The sequence below is a fragment of the Lineus longissimus genome, chromosome 18 (assembly GCF_910592395.1).
Source record: "Lineus longissimus chromosome 18, tnLinLong1.2, whole genome shotgun sequence".
NCBI classification, from domain to species: Eukaryota; Metazoa; Nemertea; class Pilidiophora; order Heteronemertea; family Lineidae; genus Lineus; species Lineus longissimus.
The window spans coordinates 10,081,751-10,100,890 of record NC_088325.1 but is presented as its reverse complement, the minus strand read 5'-3'; the positions used below and the strand labels follow the sequence as shown (position 1 = coordinate 10,100,890).

The following is a 19,140-nucleotide window of genomic DNA, read 5'->3' as shown; positions in this document are numbered from 1 at the left end:
AAAGGTTGGCGAGAATATGTTTTCTTTACATTTCTCAGTTTAGCATAACTCACTCGTCAACTGATCACCTACCTCAACTTAGGCTCGGGTAGAGGGGTGTCACATGTGACTAAGCAGTGCCAGAACCCAGTGTGGGGATTTGCAAGGCACTGTCCACTATGGTTACCACAGCGCTAGCTGGCGACAATAACAAATTTGATGACAACTCATGCAGAGTCAACAGTGAATAATTCCTGTTCTTGGCGTGGATTTCCTGGTAGATGCACTATCATGACTGTCCGCTATGGTTACACTTGTACAGTCATGACAGTGACACAGGTAACCATAGCAGACAGTCTGCCTTCTCTTATTGCATTTTTAAGTCACTCTATAGAGCACGTTGTACCAAGTGCTTGCTATCTCATATCTGCCTAATCTGGTGTTCATGCTGCACAACACAGCACTATGCAATAATCTTGGCAACTTTGGCAGATATGGTAGAAATATGCATAAATTGTACCCTAAATTAGTCATCCAGAAGTATTAGGGTAGCAGGAAGGGTTGGGCGTTTGTGGTTTCTGAGTCTGAGGGGGTTGGTGTCTGTTGACTGTGCTTTAAGAGAGACTAGGCATGGCGCCAGTCTCTCTTAAAGCACAGTCAACAGGCATTTGGTCTCAGTATTTGGGTTTTGATTGCCAGGACTGTACCCCTGTAAAAGTCAGAGGAGGAGAAGTTTGGAATGATGAAAGCATTGAAGAAGAAGAAATGTTATCATATATTGAGGAAAGCAAAATTTATTATGAGACTAGAAGGCAGTGTCCTGACTTGATTATTTTGAAAATGGCAGTCTGAACACATTAAAAGGTGGAACATGGCATTTTATCGACTTTGAAGTGTTCCGCAGTTAAAGGGAGACTATAGGCAGCAGCTAGGTAGGCAAGATAAAGTCATACAAATTTGCCAATAGGGGTCAGTCATATCTCTAGGCATGGCGCCAGTCTCTCTTAAAGCACAGTCAACAGGCATTTGGTCTTAGTATTTGGGTACAGAATCAAGGCAGAATCAAGGCAGCTCAGAGAGCAATGATTGAACGATGCTGTGGACAAGTCAAAGGATACTGCATCAGTCACGACCAACTTCTCATCAGAAAGCGTCACCACCAGCATATTCAATGTTCAGTTCCAACCTGTACCAGTCCAATGCACGCCTGTCATGGTCAGCAGTGGTCAGCTTAGCGCGATATGGAACATTCTTCCGAAACTCAAGCGAGGGAAGTCTGCTCATTAGCCTATCTCGCGCACTGCTCCTTCTTGTCAAACATTGTAGTGAAATCGTGGTACAGTGGGGCGTCCTCGAGGATTGCAGCTGGTCGGACAGACGTGAGGTGGAATGTGGGCGGCTGCACTTCTTCGTTGATGTGCGATGGCAGATAGCACAGTTGTTGCGTTGCATGACAGCTGAAAGTGAATGTGATATCATAGAACTGAGGCGTTTGCAATGAGACTATAGGTGAAGTAGAAGCAAGGAGTGAAATGGGCCATCTTCCAGTGACTAATATACAGAGTAAGGGCACTGGGTGTTGTTAGATTCAGCATTGAATGTATTCCTCGTACAAGCGTGAATAGTGTGGACATACAGTGAGAGGTGAGAGACCCCTATTGACTACTTCTTGTAACTTTATCTTGGATATTATATTAGTATTGAACTTCTAGCCATGGATTATGAAGAAATTGAAGTTGTAGGCATGGAATATGAAAAATTATTCAACGTTGAAAGACATTATTCCATGAGGCTTTGCCGTGATCGCAAAGGACGCGACGCGATTGGTTCACATGCTAATGAGGTATGATAATGATAATTACCTCTATAATGCTACTTGGATAGCGACTGTGTCGTTGATTGCAACAGTGGTCTATGTCAATGTGTGCCTGTAATGTCAATGAAGTATGATGAGGTGATGACGATAGTGCAATTGACTAGGTGGCGCATTTTAGAATCAGCAGTGAGCACTGTGTGCAACATGGTGGAGGCAGCGGAGATAATAACTGTGTCGAAAGTATTGTTATAGGGCCTTCCCTAGGCCCATGGGGTTAAATTTACAATCCACGATTGAAAAGACGTAGTTTGATCGCATTCAACTATAAATCCATTGAACAGTTGTGTTCCTTGGCTTTAGTCAACCGATGACCTTTTGTTGGGCCATGATCGGGGATTGTAAACTGTAAATGTAATATTATGGACTGGGAGACGGGGGAAACACAAGTGAAATAGACCAAAACAAGTGATTTTGGGGCTTTGGTTTAGACGCATGCCCAACATGCGCCATGCGGGATTATGCGGGATTATACGGTTCATGTGAACTTGTTGACATCTACATGATCTAGTGCCGTTATTGGTCATGGTACATGGTAGGCCTAATCATCATGGCAATATGTTTCAGGAAAAGCTCGGAGTAAAATGAACTGCCGATGAATAATGATGTTGTTCATGTTTACCATGTTTACTATACATAGCCATAGGGTATGCACTGGCCAGTGCACTTTCTGCACGTCGTCATGGTCATGTACGTGATACCTTGCATATTTTGTTTTTTGAATGCGCATGCTTTTTGGGCAAAATCACTTGTACCAACACTAATGAATAATGTCTTCTTATCCCTATGACTCCATACACAGTGAGGGCATTGTCCCATTCTCATCAAATGGTAACTTATTGTACCGTATTAGGGTGGAAGTTGGGGAGCAGATACCTACCGCTGCACGCCTGTCATAATCAGCAGTGATGAGCTTAGCGCGATATGGAACATTCTTCAGAAACTCAAGCGAGGGAAGTCTGCTCATTAGCATATCTCGCGCACTGCTCCTTATTGTCAAACATCGTAGTGAAATCGTAATGGAAAACGTCTGGCTTTGCGCCAGACGTTGAGACTAATAAGTGAAGAACTAGTAGGTAAAGAACTTCTACTTGCGCGAGACTGCTCTGATAAAATTATCATTGCAGAGACTACGGTGACGTACACATATATTTTTTACAATCAAAAATGCCCTCAAAAGACGACATGGAATGATTATTTTATTGATATTTCCTACTATATACCTTCCAATTATCACTTTATACAAATAGATCGGCGTTAGGTCGCATGCTTTTCTTTCCTGGTGACACTATAAAGCAAAATAGTTGCAACCCCGTAAATGCGCTATAAGTCCAATAATAAGTGACGGTGACCCGTTATAAATGTTTCGCCAGCTTCGCTTTTTTGCCGCTACGCGGCGCGTTGGGCCCTTGCGTCGAGCTACACAAACTCTGCTTCCTCTATCTATTTAGCTACACAAAAAAAACCAATTAACCGATGAGTTCAAGTTATCCTCTAGAAATATCTACCAGGAAATCCACGTCGAGTACCACAGAACAGGAATTATTTGCTGTTCAATCTGGCCGAGTTCTTCAAATTTTTTATTGTCGTCTGCTAGCGCTGCAGTAACCATAGTGGACAGTGCTTTGCTGACACTGTCCGAATCCCCACACTGGAACCTGGCCCAATTTACTCTCGAGTCTTGTGAGACAACAAAATTCAGGAATGCTCGATGATTTATTCATGACTCCCCAAGAGGTCCACACAATAGGTAGTCAGTCCTAATGTACCAAGATGGTAGCACAATATACACAACATTAACTCCATAGGCCTAGTCCTACATAACACTTCCTCCTTGCATGCTCGAGTCAACACTCGGCATGTCACCTGACCTCGACACCCGACCAATCAAAAACAGACCAACCAGGAAGTTAGCAACTAGCGAGGCAGACATGAAACAAACCGTAAGATCGACTAAGATGTCTTTGGTAAGAATGTTGACCCTGGGCGTTGGCCTGGTGCTTTTGATTCCAAATGGTGAGTAGACTTCGTGTAACCTCTGCAGCTGTCCTCTTATCAAAATGCAGAATACTTTGTGCTCAACCTTATTGAGTTTTTTTATACTGTAGTTGGTGGGGATCTCACTCTTGTCACAAACATGTTCAAAGATGACAGCAAGATGACTTAGTGTATATAGTCAAAAGTATTAAAAAGGGGAATCCACCGCGCTGCAGGGGAAACAGTATTTTAGCAGTGTCTTTTTGCATACTGCTCTGTGGGTAAAAGAGCAGCAAAAGTTATAATTAACCAGAAAAGAGACCAGTACAGTACAACCTCTCTATTGTGGACACCCATGGGACTGGGCCCAGGTGTCCGCAATAGAGAGGTTATGCCAAATCGTCCGATAGGTGGATTTGAAGTTCCCGCCTTGCAGGTCTTGGTTTTCTCTGTGACGACATCTAGCGTAGAAACTTTAAACCTGTTGGATGATCGGTATTTGCTTGTGATGTTGCGTTGAATGACGTGAGCTACTTTGGAACTCAGAGAGTGAATATAGTAAAAGGTGCCCCTTTTATTGCAAAATCTCCTCGACATGTCATAATGTGTGAAAAAACACCATAATTTCTGTCCATCAGCCACCTTTGATTAATAGTTAATTTTTTCTAATTTCTCTACTAACGCATATTCGCCGCAACACTGACAAAACCCCGTGGATTTATGAGTGTCCATTGACACAATAGGCCTATGTGATTAGTTGAAAAGATGAGTAAACAAATGCGTCGGCTTAATTAGGATACAAAAACACAATGCCATGGGGTAATTACGTTGATTAATTACGCAAATATCACACCTGTCGGGCCTACTCGACTCTCCAAGCGCACGTGGGAAACCATTGTTTTTGCCTACTGTTCGTAATTGGGAGGGAATTGGACACAGTCCGATAACTCAACTTGGTGGTTTTAACCCTTTCCTACCAAGCTCCCGATTCAACTATCAGTGACTTTAACCCTTTCTGACCCATTTCCCGGTTCAAAATACCAGCTCCTTATTCGTCTTAACGCATTTTGGCCATTTATAAGTCACTTTCCCGATTCAAATACTGGCTCCCAATTCAGCTACAAGTCACTTTAACCCTTTCTAAGCCCATTTCCCAGTTCAAAAGCCAGCTCCTTATTCGTCTTAACTCATTTTAACCCTTTATAACTCCATTTCCCGATTCATTTACAGTCACTTTAACCCTTTCTGACGCTATTTCCCGGTTCAAAATGCCAACTCCTTATTCGCCTTAACGCATTTTGGCCATTTATAAGTCACTTTCCCGATTCAAATACTGGCTCCCAATTCAGCTACAAGTCACTTTAACCCTTTCTAAGCCCATTTCCCAGTTCAAAAGCCAGCTCCTTATTCGTCTTAACTCATTTTAACCCTTTATAACTCCATTTCCCGATTCATTTACAGTCACTTTAACCCTTTCTGACGCTATTTCCCGGTTCAAAATGCCAACTCCTTATTCGTCTTAACGCATTTTGGCCATTTATAAGTCCATTTCCCGATTCAAATACTGGCTCCCAATTCAGCTACAAGTCACTTTAACCCTTTCTAAGCCCATTTCCCAGTTCAAAAGCCAGCTACTTATTCATCTTAACGCATTTTAACCCTCTATAACTCCATTTCCCGATTCAAATACTGGCTCCCGATTCAGCTACAAGTCACTTTAACACTTTCTGACTCCATTTCATTCATTTGCAAGTCACTTTAACCCTTTCTGACTCCATTTCCCAGTTCAAAATGCCAGTTCCTTATTCGTCTTAACTCATTTTAACCCTCTATAAGTCCATGTCCCGATTCAAATGCTGGCTCCGGGAATTGGGAAATGGAGTTATAGAGGGTTAAAATGAGTTAAGACGAATAAGTAGCTGGCTTTTGAACCGGGAAATGGGCTTAGAAAGGGTTAAAGTGACATGTAGCTGAATCGGGAGCCAGTATTTGTATCGGGAAATGGACTTATAGGGTGTTAAAATGAGTTAAGACGAATAAGGAGCTGGCATTTTGAACCAGGAAATGGAGTCAGAAAGGGTTAAAGTGACTTGTAGCTGAATCGGGAGCTAGCATTTGAATCGGGAAATGGAGTTATAGAGGGCTAAAATACGTTAAGACGAATAAGGAGTTGGCATTTTGAACCGGGAAATAGCGTTAGAAAGGGTTCAAGTGACTGTAAATGAATCGGGAAATGGAGTTATAAAGGGTTAAAATGAGTTGAGACGAATAAGGAGCTGGTGTTTTGAACCGGGAAATGGGCTTAGAAAGGGTTAAAGTCACTGATAGCTGAATCGGGAGCTTGGTAGGAAAGGGTTAAAACCACCAAGTTGAGTTATCGGACTGTGGAGGGTTAATATTTGAAAGAAATTTGAATTGGGAACTGGGAAATGCTTAGCCCATTTGCTAGTTCCTTATTCGTACCCAAACATACCATGTTTCAAAATGGGCACAAATAAGGAACTGGGAACTTGGAACTGGGAGCCAACTTCACAGACCCCCGCTAAGGGAGGTTCTACTGAACTTTCACTTTGAATGATCTTAACCATTGAACATGACTGATAGCCAATATAGGGAATACCGACCACAATGTGAACATACTGGTTTCCGCAGTGCACCCCCCTTGGCTGGTATACATTGGTTGATACCACCATTTTCACCATGGTAACCTGTGAACACTGTCATGACCGTCCACTATGGTTACGCATGTATTGAATGTGTCTGACTCTATTGACCCAACAAAGTATTTCACACTGACCTAAATCTTGTCAGTGTGTAGAGATGACCAATGGGTGTCTTATATCAGATTTGAACAGTGTAGGACAAGTAATGACAAGTGAAATTTAGAGTTTGACCTCTGTGCCCTACAAAAGTAGGTTAAAGTCAAATTCTTTCAAGTATTATGTTAAGCTTGATCAGATAAATCAATGATATACAAAAGAAGATTACATAACGAAGGTTTCAGGATAAATGACCGTTATATGATTTTATGACCTATTGACCTACTTACACAGGCAAAGTAGGTCACATTGACCTATCTCTTTGAACATGTAGATATGCCTAATAGGTCTCTACGCATAAAACTTTAAAAGTCGTGGACGAAAAGTGACGGAATGTGCCACCTTTGATGAATATTTATTAGTGTTTGGTGTCTGTGACCTTAAAAAGAAGTCTCATCTATCCAAAGCAGTGAATCTTTCATGATTCTTGCTATAACAGTTCATGAGATACTGAAAAAATATAATTTTCAGGTGACCGCTTAGAGCCCAGAAAGTAGGTCAAATCAGGATGATCCTTTTTTTGTTTGTGAAGTCATATTGTCAGAAGACAACAACACAACAAATTTTATGTGATCAAACGTGCCACCATCATTGACAAACAACATTGACAATGCCGGACGACAGACATCGAATGCCAGACAAGACATGACCTCATAAGCTCAAACCTGCTAAAAAGGGCTCTTAAATCCCCCATTTCAGTCTTTTTGGGCAAGGAAGATCATTTGAGGGAAGGTGAACATTCTGCATTTTATATATCGTCAAATACCCATTTAATACAGTAATATGCCAAATTTAAGCAACATTTTATTATTGCAATTTGCGATAACAAAATTTCCTTCCGTTTTTTCCAATTTGTGAATTGAGGTTATTCGTAAAATCTGCAAAATATAAAATGCCCCCAAAGGTTAGTGGTTTACAATAATACATGGTTTAATTCTTTAAGGGGAGAGCATAGGTTCATTTTGATACCCAAAACCATAACAATCCATTGGAAAAATGCAACATGGGGGTTGAAAGAAGGCAACTTATATAAAAATTGGTGATACAGCAGACACCTCTCTATCAAGGACAACCTCTGTATTAGGGACATTCATTTTAGTCACAAATTGGTTATTTCCATTCAAATTGACCTCCCTAATCAGGACACCTCTCTATTAAGGACGACACTTGTCAGTCCCAAAGGTGTCCTCAATAGAGAGGTTCTACTGTACATGCATATGGGCAGGGTTTTTTTTAATGTTATAGGTTAATTTTTTACGATCGTCATTTCAATAGCACTAATGAAATAATCTGTTAATTGTAACAAAAAGTCAAGCCAACAACCATACAATGCTTTTCTTGTTTCTTTCAGTAAATTGTTCTGCAACATGTCAGGAGAAATATTTAGATGGACAAACACCGGATACCAAACATATAGTTACAGTTGGGGAAAAGATAACACTCAAATGTGATTTGTCTGCGGTCAACGAAACAACGGATGTGGTCTACTGGAAGACTGATAAAGCCGTGATGTCCGAGGATGATGGTGTAATTCCAAAATTTCAGTCTAAATATAATGTATCTTATGGGAAGAATGCGAAAGGGACAGTTCTCTACACAATCTCATGGATAGCAGAGTTAGACGATGCAGGGACTTATAACTGTACATGCTCAACAGGTGGAATAAGATTCAGAGTTTGGATAAGACGTAAGCACTTAAGCCTCAAAACAAGAGGGCTAAGGCCCAAAGGCCAATCATGAAAGCGCTCTGTAAACAAGTCATTTCTCTCACTGTGACCAGAAAGGAGCTGTGACAAAATGAAAATTTTAATTAAAAAGTGGTTGTCGCTTGACCTAAATGTATTAAACATTGTTATATTGTCAAGCTTTATTTTACTGTTCAGCACCGGCAGCAATAGAAATTACTTATTTGCAGAGTTCTGTCAATTCTTGATGCCAGTCACTCCTGTTTAGTTACGGAGTCCTTCAAAAGAGGTCAGCTCTGGGATGTAACAGAAATTGTACACGTTGATGAGCAACAGCATCTCGTGTATAACATTTTCTGTGATGGGTAATGTTAGTGACCAAATGATTTTGTTGGCAATTTTTGCAACTTGGAAGGCAAACGTGAACTTAAAACAGATCCTTTCGATTGGAAATATCAAGATCACATACAAAATTCATTTCTTTTAGCAAGTATAGTTATGTAACTGGCCAGCAATGCCATCCCCCTGCAGCAAGCCGAATATCAATTCCAAAAATATGGGAGGATAAGCAATACTGATTTTCATTTGAGATAACTGATTTGCAAGGAGAATGACCAAAGCATATACCCTACCAATATGACAAAGCTGCATTAGGACCAGCAGGACGTTTTTGGTGAGAACGCACATTGGTCATCACCGGTATCCATGCTTTCTTCTCTTGCATTCTTTTTGCACGCCAATGCCGTGGTCACACTGGGGTTTTAACACGAATTGAATTCGAATTAAAACGTTGATACGTATTGGGGCGTCACACTCAATTCGGTTCATACCGATCTCAATCCGCTTTGACCAACACGGTTCTTAAACCGAATTGAATGCGAATCAGCTAATCCGAATCAACGAAACCGTATTGAGATTTCAAGTGTGACGCGCTTGATACGAATGAAGGTTTTCGATCGCACTGCGCATGCGCCTGGCGCATGGCAAGTGACCTTTGACCGCGGGAACTAGTGCTCCGAACTAGTTAACTGATGTATTTAAATGATCTCATTAACTCAAATCGTTTTTTGTTATGCCATCGAATAGGGAAAAATCAACTCCCTTGCACGTGACTTGCATTTCCATTTCCTGACAAGGTATGTTGCCGCCAGTTCGTTGGTCAAAGGTACGCTGGTCAGCAACATCGTCGCGGCGGGGTTTCCCCGGTTTTGACCTCGTTTTCGAGGGCGAGGCCGGGATTCTCCGCATTTAGCGACGGTGGTGTTGACTCGCTGAGGACACTCCTCTTTGACCCGAACTTTGGCAATAGGCATGGCCGGGAGATGGAAATGGTCAAGCACCTTACGCGATTTTAACTTGTTAATAATGACTGTGTGATACTGTGATATTATATACTTATATGTTTTGTACTTGTAAATTTTATTCTCCCATATGGGAGGTTAATAAATAATAATAATAATAATAATAGATGGTGCGTCGTTAGTATGCATTGAGTGTGGCGCGTTTTAAACCGATTTGAATGCGTATTCGGGCCAGTGTGACGCGACCGTTCTGAAACTGGATTAACCAATTCGTATTCCGGAGAGCGCTCTACGGAATTCGATTTCAATTCGCATCCAGTGTGAACACACCATAATACCTGTAGGCACTCAAGCAATGACAATGCGCATAGAAGGTAATACACATTTTAGGGCAAAACGCTGCTTTTTGAGTATTGTTGCATATTTCCAAATCTCTGGCAATACACAACACCTTTCCAAAGGAATATTTCACCCCAAAACGTCTACATACATGTGTGCCGATTACTTTGAGTGCTTGTGAATACTGGCGTCCAAAAAAGATGCAAGAGAGAAGTTATCGGCAGAAATCTAGCCAAAATGTTTCGTAAGAAACCAAGATGGCTTCCATCCTAATGTTCTATTAATTTTTTTAGGCCCCTGCAATAAACGAGAAAATGTCCGCCAAACAAATACGACGACATCTCCAGTAGTTCTCAATTACTTGAAGACAAATAAAAGCTATCCTCTTCAAGCAAATACACCTCTCAATTTCAAAGTTGGCCTGGACTGCAACTGCACTTGGCCAGAAGTCAACAGGACTTTCCAAGGAAAATGGTATGGCACCAGTACAGATGTAAGTAATGTATACAGTAGAACGTCCCCTTGCGGACACCTCTGCCAGGCGAACACCGCCCCATTACGGACACGTCCGTTCAGTCCTGTTTTTTTCTAAGTGGTTTTCTTCAGCCAAAACCTCAGTGACGCAGACACCTCTCTACTCTGAATTGCCGACCTGCCATAGTGACTTTTTGATCCAATCACCTCGCAATTAGGGACAGTATACAAAAACGATGGCTTCCTGTGTTAACTTAGGTAGTCAATTAGGCATAACAGGTGAGAAGTTTGCATAATTTATTAACATAATTAGACACTGTATTCAGTTAATTAGAGGGTGGAATGAATTTAATGTCCTCTGCTCCCCTAATTTAAACCGAATGTTTTGTTTATTATCTTCACTGCGCATCATTATGCCAAGATACCTTATTGCAACATTCTCTAATTACAGAGAATAAAGCTTGGTGTGTAGTTGCTCAATCAATTGCTACAACTGATTAAATATATGTACACTGTCTATGTAGCGTACGAACACAACTTGCTAATATCAATGTTGGCAAATCAAAATTACCTCCACTAGAAATGTCATAAGGTGTTATAATGAAGTAATTTCGAATGTGCCTGTAACTTATGTCAATTATATTGAAAGAGTTGATTTTTAAAACTGATTTGTTTTCGTCAAAACTCCCCAACCTCGAATCTTATTGCAGGACCCTAGCTTAAGCGACCTTTTGCCAAGCCGATCTGTAAATGGAACTCAAGATCAAGATTCTACCAAGACGCCTATTGGATGCTACACTGGCAAAGGAAGCGTGACGTATCGGTACAGAAATGTTTTCGGATCTTTTGCCAATGTAGAATTCAAGTGCCCAATTGCGGAGATAGACAAAACATACAATTTTTACATCGATGAGGTGGAGGAGAAAAAGCCGGAGGAGTTCACCACAATTATGAGCATCTCCTGCAAAGGTAAGTTTTACACAAGCTACAATCACAGAAGTGGTGACCAACTAGGCCCCTTAATCTTAGCATGATCACTAGGAGTTGAAAAATCTATCAAGAGATAGCTCAAATACTGCGTGGGGTTTTGAATCTGAAATTTTGATATGATATTCCGGACAGTAGGGCAAGTAAATGGTGAAAAGTAAACTGGTAGTTGACCACAGAAATATTTTGATAATCGACAAATTGGACAGACATTGATATTTCCACTCTTTTCAGCCAACTGGCAGAAAAATCCCAAACACGCCCCTTATTACCAAATTAGCAAAATTTGAAATTAATTTTTTCATCAAATAATTTCTTTATATCTGTAGACTTGCCACAGCAAATATTTTTTCAATACCTCTCCAAATATGTACTTGAGAGTTAAAAACATGCACTCGTCTAATTGATAAAAATGATAGGCCTGGACCCTCCAACCTATGAATATTCAATGGTGGTATTGTCTCAGAACTGATAAACAGCTGGAGGGGGTATTTTTGGCAGAAAAGTGACATAGATCTATCAATCTTGACACTAGAGGCGCTGACTTCCTTCCTTACAACACCTCTGGTACTAGTAAGTTGCCACCATCTTGAAAAGCAGTACCGGGGATATAGAAAAGGAAAGGATTTTTCTTATTGCAATGAGGCTAAGGCATCACCACTAAAGCCTGTGAAAACTATTGTTGCCCTACGCTGCGTTTATAGTTCTCAATACAATCATCATTATTAAGGGAAGTATTAAGGGCATTATAACCAAGAGAAAACTTGGGTGTGTCCAAGAGTACATGCATACAAAGAGACAAGCCAATGTCCAATTGCCTGTAGTTGTCCAGGTTCTTGTCCAAGTTCTTGTCCAAGTTCAAATTGATGCTTTATTTTCTTGTTCTTGGGTTGACTTAGAGGGGGCCACTAACCTCGAAGTTCACCTATGATACTTGTTGCTCATCTTAAATCCATAATCCCAACCACAAAAAACATGTATTGCAAGTTATGATGCTTTGTCAAAGATTTAACTACAATGGCTTTTTTATACTACTGGTTCAAAATCTTTACTTTATCATAAATGACATCCTGTTGTAGTCCAAAAACAACCTTTAGATAATCTGAATGGAGGATAAAACTACAGTGCTTGGCACCGATGATTGAGCAATGGGCCCCAGCACCTGATTTCTCAAACTATCCTTTCCTTTTTTCAGCCAGTTATTGTGACAATTATGGATCAGGTAATGTCCTAGCCTATGCCGGCATCTGCACTATCATCTGGCTTCTGGTCACTCTAGCTGCGAGACGTGCGAAACAAAAAGGTAACTTATGCGGTGATCTTCAAGCTCCAAGCAAACATGTTCCCACAATGTTTCTGCACATCAAACAGCGGAATTAATGTAGTGATGCAATGAGACATATCAATAAAAAATGAAGCCACTGCACCAGCGCCAATTTTTTAGGCAGAAGACACAGCAACAGGAACATGTTTGGAACTCCCATAATCACCCCTTTTCTTCCCTCTTCCTCCCAAAAGTTGCATAAGGCCTTAGCCACTCCCAAAGAAGATAAGACAGGAACAAACTCCAGACCTCTTGTTTTTGATTGCTCCGAACAGTCTATCACTGCCACTTCCAAAAGTGGAAGTATGGAGCCACTAGGTCTGTGACGCCAATTATGATAATTCTGTAGAATGAAACCACCATGTTCAGTACGAAAATGTTCACCACCTCTCATGGATTTTTAAAACTCCCATTCAAACCAACCAAAACCATGGCCAGAGATCTTTTCTTTGGCAGCTTCAAGAGGGGAGGACAGGGACATGACATATACCAAACTTATTCTCTGCATTGATTTTTCCAGATGCCAACAGGCAAATAAACACGAAATGTATCTTCATAACTTTGCTTATAGTGGGGATCATAGCGGTTCTTGGTGTAGCTCTTGGCCTGGGAGGCATTTGCACCAAAGGCTTCACCCGCGAAGGTAGGTAACAATTTTTATGTCATGGCTATTTTTTGCATACAATTTTTCCACAGACATTTTTAGATGATCATACCACAAAATATTGGCTAGAAGACACCACCCTCACAATAAAAGCTCTGGATATCTGTGGGAAACTCTATAGGACAGCCAACATCATTGCCCAAAACAGACTAACTGCCTAGCTTGCGCCTCAAGAAAGTCTGAACGCAAAAAAGGTCTTCTAGAATGCATATCTAGCTAATTCACGAGAGAAAGAAGTTCAATTAAACAAAAGGCCCAAGGGCCTAGGCACTCTGCTAAAATACATGGGTCAGTGTATTTTCAGCATGTATTTGTAGGTAGGTCACTTTCAACCTCGATTTTGTTGACATCCTGAGACTCCTGGACAAATAATGACAAAATGTGCAACTTACCAGTGAAATTTAAGAGCCTGGGTGATAAGTATTGGAGACTTATAAGAAACAATAACCATAAAAATGTAGTCACTTTGGCAACATCCAGCTTTAAAATGGCCTTAAAGAATATTTCAAAGATGGCCACCAACCAAATTTTTTCAAAAGAAAGAAAATATGACATAAACTTACAAGTGAAAAAAATGATCAAACAAAATCAGAGTGTTTTGCCAGTGGTGCCCTGAAGTGGGTCTGAACCCACAACCTTGGCAACTATACAAGAGCAGGAAATTCAAACTTTAGAAAAATCATTTCTGTTCCTACATGTTCTATGAATTCGTTCGGGTGCTAAAGTGGAAAAATGTAAACACCCTTTAGATGGTGCACCTGAACAAATGAAGAAAGCTGGTTCAGCCACATGATAGACTAAAAAACTGCTCTCAGCATTGGACAATCTTGTGATCAAAAACGGTATATCCAGTTAATGTGTAACTATTTTTGTGGGAATTTTATAACAGAGGAGCAGTTATTACCTTTTTTATCATGAAACAAGCATTTTTACAAAGCAATAATGGAAGAACCCATTTTGTGCAGTCCTGCACAGTGTAATAAATTTTCAAACCCTCTTTTTCAGCACCGCCCCTTCGAGTGGGTACTTTGTTCGGCATTATTATGGTCACGAATTTGGCTATTGTGGCCATCATTGTCAGCATTGTATTCCTATGTTGGTTAAAAAAGACAGAAGCACCAAAAGGAAATCATATGGTTAAGGTCAGTATTTTATCTCATTCTGCCTGAAATAATTGTGCCTTGGTCCCAGAAAATGCATGGAAAGGCCTTTTTTGATTGATGGATTCGATAAAGATTGCTGGCAGGGTATGTAGTGAGATTGAGGACAAGCAGTTGATTGTAACAGAACTACAAATTTGCTCATTATGAAAGGCCACTGCCACAGGACAGGATGTCAGTGAATGTAACAGAAAATATGTTAGGCCGTGCTTTTCTCCCAGCAGTCATTGATGTTACAACCACGGAACGCTTGGTTCTGATTTGGTGGCAAAAATTAGCTTTGAGTCGTTTTAGAAAAGAAATTATTGACACCTTACAGTAGTTCCTTGGTTGTCTAATCAAGACCACTTGAGGAGACCTCAATTTATGTCCATAGCCGCGAGTATACATAAGTCTATTTCAGCTTCAAAACTTCCATATTGGGGCTAAATAATGCATGAAATGCGAGTTTTTATGTCATTATCTCTTAATTGTGAGGACCTTCTTCAGGGAGAAGCTGTGATAAGAAGAAGTTGGAAAGCCTTGCCACCCAACTGAAATATCCCTCTATGGCAGATACAGCAGGCGGCACAGAGGAATAGTTACCCTTCTTCTTATTTGATTAAGGAGTGTGAATTGTCATGCTGAAGAATATTAAATGATGACTGTGTGATGCTATCAAAATCAATGATCATATTATTCCTTTCTCTAGGGGCAAGAAAACCCAAATTTTAGTAACATCCCTGAAACGACTGACTCAAGAACACCTCCACCAGATGAAGGAGAGGCAACTGCTCCAACTAACACCAAACTCGCTCATCCGAACATCCAGAAGGATTATGAAAACGTTCTGCCACATCAACGTAAAAAAGAAACTGAAAATGACTATATCCTTCCTGGAGCACAACGCCGGAATGCGAAGCTTTGTACGATTTGCTGTAAGAATCCTGTACAAGTTTATTTCAAACCCTGCAAACACGTGGCTGTTTGCAATTCTTGCGCCAAGAGCATGCAAGATAAAGCTGAAAACACACAAGCAAACTGCCCAGTGTGTAGGATACCAGTGACAGACTTCCAAACACTCTGCATGGTGTGTTTGGAAAATCCAATCCTTGGGTACCTCACACCCTGTCTCGATAAAGTAGTTTGTAAATCATGCGCCACTGAATTGATGAAGAAATCTGTTGCGTTCTGCCCTTACTGCAACAAAGAGGTCTTTGATTACAATCTGTAATTATTTCATACAAAATTTAGCAATCATATCTTTTCATTGCAAAATGAATGACACACCAAATCTACTTTGGAGCCTCGTCCTTTGAAAGGTGTAAAACCAAGTGTCCTAGTCCTGGTTGCGATGCCAGAGCGAGAAGGACATTATTCAAATGAAGAAATTATGTAGCTTGTGTCTAAACGACCGTCCATAAAGTACGTGTACACTAAAACCTGGATTTTCGTACCCCCCTGCCCCCTGTACACGTTCACACCTTTGAAAATTTGATCCGGATTAGTTTAGACCGCCAATTGCCGGGCTATTTTAACCCGGCAATGATTAGAGGGTCAGACCCATCTTTTGCCCAGGATCAAAATTTAGCCCGGCTTTGGGCATGGTGTGGACAAAAAAAGCTGGGTTATAACGTTTACTGGGCCCGGCTACAGATGGCGCTTGTAGGAACTCTCCTCATTATACCGGTATACTCTGTCATCACAGACAATTTTTACATTGTATTTTCGGTTGCAATATAGTTTAGATCTCGCACTTGCACAAGTTTATTTCACTCCTATTTTGTATCCGAGTACATGATTTACGGTAAAATAAACTTATTTGAATCTTGAATCTTTGCGGAGATTAGAATCACACATATTATGTAAACACAAACCACGCTGTCAGTGTCACTTTTTTATCATTTTCGATTTGCTATCGCCATACGATGGCCATTTATCTATCGCTGATTGTATTGTATTGTGGTCAACAGTATCATAAAATCGCTTCTAAGATGAGGTATGATAAAATACCTTTACTATTCATCATGTTCATGAAAATGAATCTCTGTATATGAACTGTCAATATTTTATGATATAGAGTTATTGATTAAATTTACTTTATTACCCAAGAGCCAAACCTTTACTATTCATCATGTTCATGAAAATGAATCTCTGTATATGAACTGTCGATATTTTATGATATAGAGTTATTAATTAAATTTTCTTTATTACCCAAGAGCCAAACCTTTACTATTCATCATGTTCATGAAAATGAATCTCTGTATATGAACTGTCGATATTTTATGATATAGAGTTATTAATTACATTTTCTTTATTACCCAAGAGCCAAGCCTGATATATTGAGATTAATATATTGTTTTATACAGTCCTAGTCACAATTAACACACCCTCTTTTGCGCAGGCTGCGCAGAACCTGCACTTTAGTGCCACCAGCTGCTTACACTCTGGTTATGTGCACATCACTTTCCTTATGTTAGGGCGTAAAATTCCGCAATCCAACTTGGCAGAAGGTGCATGCAAGTTGCGCACAGCTCATGTAAAGGTCACCTCGATGTGGTCGGAGCTTTCATGAAACCTATGCTCAGGTTGTGTGGAAGTTGCGTATACCCCCGAAACCAAGGAAGACAAGGGTCGCATTCTAAAAGCAAAAGGAAAAAAAGCGACATGTAGGCAAACACAACATACAGCAATCCAACATTTGGGAAATGGTGCAGGTAAGTTGAGTCAGACAGCTCATGGAGAAGTCAGCTAGACCTACTCGGAGCATTCATGCAACCTACACTCAGGTTGTGTGTAGGTTGCGGATACACTGCGCATTACATACACAGACTCGGGGATGTCAATTGTGATTGGGACTGTATATTTAGTATTTGTAAATATGAATCTCTGTACATAATCTTTGATGCAAATGACATTATAAAGATGGCATTCTGGACATCAACTTTATTTCACCGACCCATGTTGCCCACTTTGTCAACGGCGAATTAATGGCAGCAGTAAAGTGGGACGACCATATATACCATGTGACTATATATCGTACACGGAAATATGTTCACGAATAAATATTGCCATAAAAATCATGAAACATCGCGAAAATAAAAATCTGTTTGGGCAAGCCGTAGAGGAATCGGTTCAGAAAAGTTGACCACTGTGAAAATGTTTATCCGCTAAAATATATCCGTTTATGGTAAATAAAGAAAATAGTAAATCACAGATTCTGTGATTTTTTATGCATCCTAGTGTCGTTAAAAGTTTCCAAGTGATGCGTAACCCACTTTATCCAAGATGTGTTCAAATGTCTTACACTTTAGTTAGTTCATCCATCAGGAATAAATATTGCCATAAAAATCATGAAACATCGCGAAAATAAAAATCTGTTTGGGCAAGCCGTAGAGGAATCGGTTCAGAAAAGTTGACCACTGTGAAAATGTTTATCCGCTAAAATATATCCGTTTATGGTAAATAAAGAAAATAGTAAATCACAGATTCTGTGATTTTTTATGCATCCTAGTGTCGTTAAAAGTTTCCAAGTGATGCGTAACCCACTTTATCCAAGATGTGTTCAAATGTCTTACACTTTAGTTAGTTCATCCATCAGGCCCAATGAATAAAATGTTTGTTTATCATCCCTGCAAGTATACTTTCTCCCACATCAAAAATCTTCTTTCTATTTATTCGTTACCAAATTTGATCACCAAATAGGGGCTCGTACAGATTCAAGTGGTTTCAATATTTATTTGTTTGCATTCCTGATGACGGCTTTGTTCTATTGACAACAAAAATGTCCAAACAAAGTGAAAATAGAAAAGTAGCCTTAAACGTTTCCACGATGTGAGTGGGAATGGCCTATATGAATTTCAAAACAGTCACTTGAAAATATCCAATTTTAAAAACGTGCTGTGTATTGATTGTGTAGCTCAACTATGACAAAGATTTTTTGTGTATTAAATATTATCAAGAAACTTTGATGTGCATTGGTAGTTTTATGTATGTAGGCAACATGTAAATATATGTGGGTTTCAGTGCCATTCTCTTCTTTATCTTAGACTTTTTCTAAGTAGCGGTACTAGTTTTGAATAGAAAAAATGCACAATTTGTGATGATATAAATGTTTTATTTTTAGAAATGATTGTCTTTATTTGTTTATTCTATTGGTGATTTGTGGACCAATTACTTGATCCGCTTACAAATAAGATCCCAAGCCTGACAATACCCAATTTTTTTACCACCGCCTCAATGGGTAGAGTCTAAACAGCTGAACACAATAGTAGGCCTTTCGCTGCCATACAAGGGGTGGGATATCTATTCAAGGGTTTACAACGTAATCGTCATGAATAGTCATGACTCTACAGCGGAACTTTTCATGTTGCAATTAAAGACCAATTGGAAGAAACAAACACAAGATATCCCACCCCTTTTATGGCTGCGAAAGGCCTACTTTTATGTCCAGTTGTTTGAGCTCGACCCTTCGAGGCGGGAGTAGAAATCGGGTGTTGTCGGGCTTGGGATCTTATTGGTGAGTGGATCCAGTATATTGTGATGGGGCACTCAGGCACGACTTGCCTGCCGAAACATC

The 19,140-nt window shown here is 40.1% G+C and overlaps 1 protein-coding gene across 1 annotated transcript; it reads left to right on the top strand.

Moving 5' to 3' along the window:
- Positions 1 to 3,782: 3,782 nt before the first annotated feature.
- Positions 3,783 to 18,690, top strand: LOC135502043 (uncharacterized). Its single transcript, XM_064794522.1, has 8 exons — positions 3,783 to 3,868; positions 8,000 to 8,335; positions 10,267 to 10,466; positions 11,158 to 11,416; positions 12,630 to 12,737; positions 13,279 to 13,401; positions 14,428 to 14,564; positions 15,274 to 18,690. Exons 1-8 carry the CDS (start codon positions 3,784 to 3,786, stop codon positions 15,793 to 15,795), a joined length of 1,770 nt encoding a protein of 589 aa, XP_064650592.1. The 5' UTR covers position 3,783; the 3' UTR covers positions 15,796 to 18,690.
- The last annotated feature ends 450 nt before the right edge of the window (positions 18,691 to 19,140 follow it).

What these genes read in the sequence shown, in the direction of transcription:
- LOC135502043 (XM_064794522.1), top strand. Translation starts at nt 3,784, where the DNA reads ATGAAACAAACCGTAAGATCGACTAAGATGTCTTTGGTAAGAATGTTG. An exon ending in GGTATGGCACCAGTACAGAT is followed by an intron (nt 10,467 to 11,157) that starts GTAAGTAATGTA and finishes ATCTTATTGCAG; the next exon opens with GACCCTAGCTTAAGCGACCT. An exon ending in AAGGAAATCATATGGTTAAG is followed by an intron (nt 14,565 to 15,273) that starts GTCAGTATTTTA and finishes TCCTTTCTCTAG; the next exon opens with GGGCAAGAAAACCCAAATTT.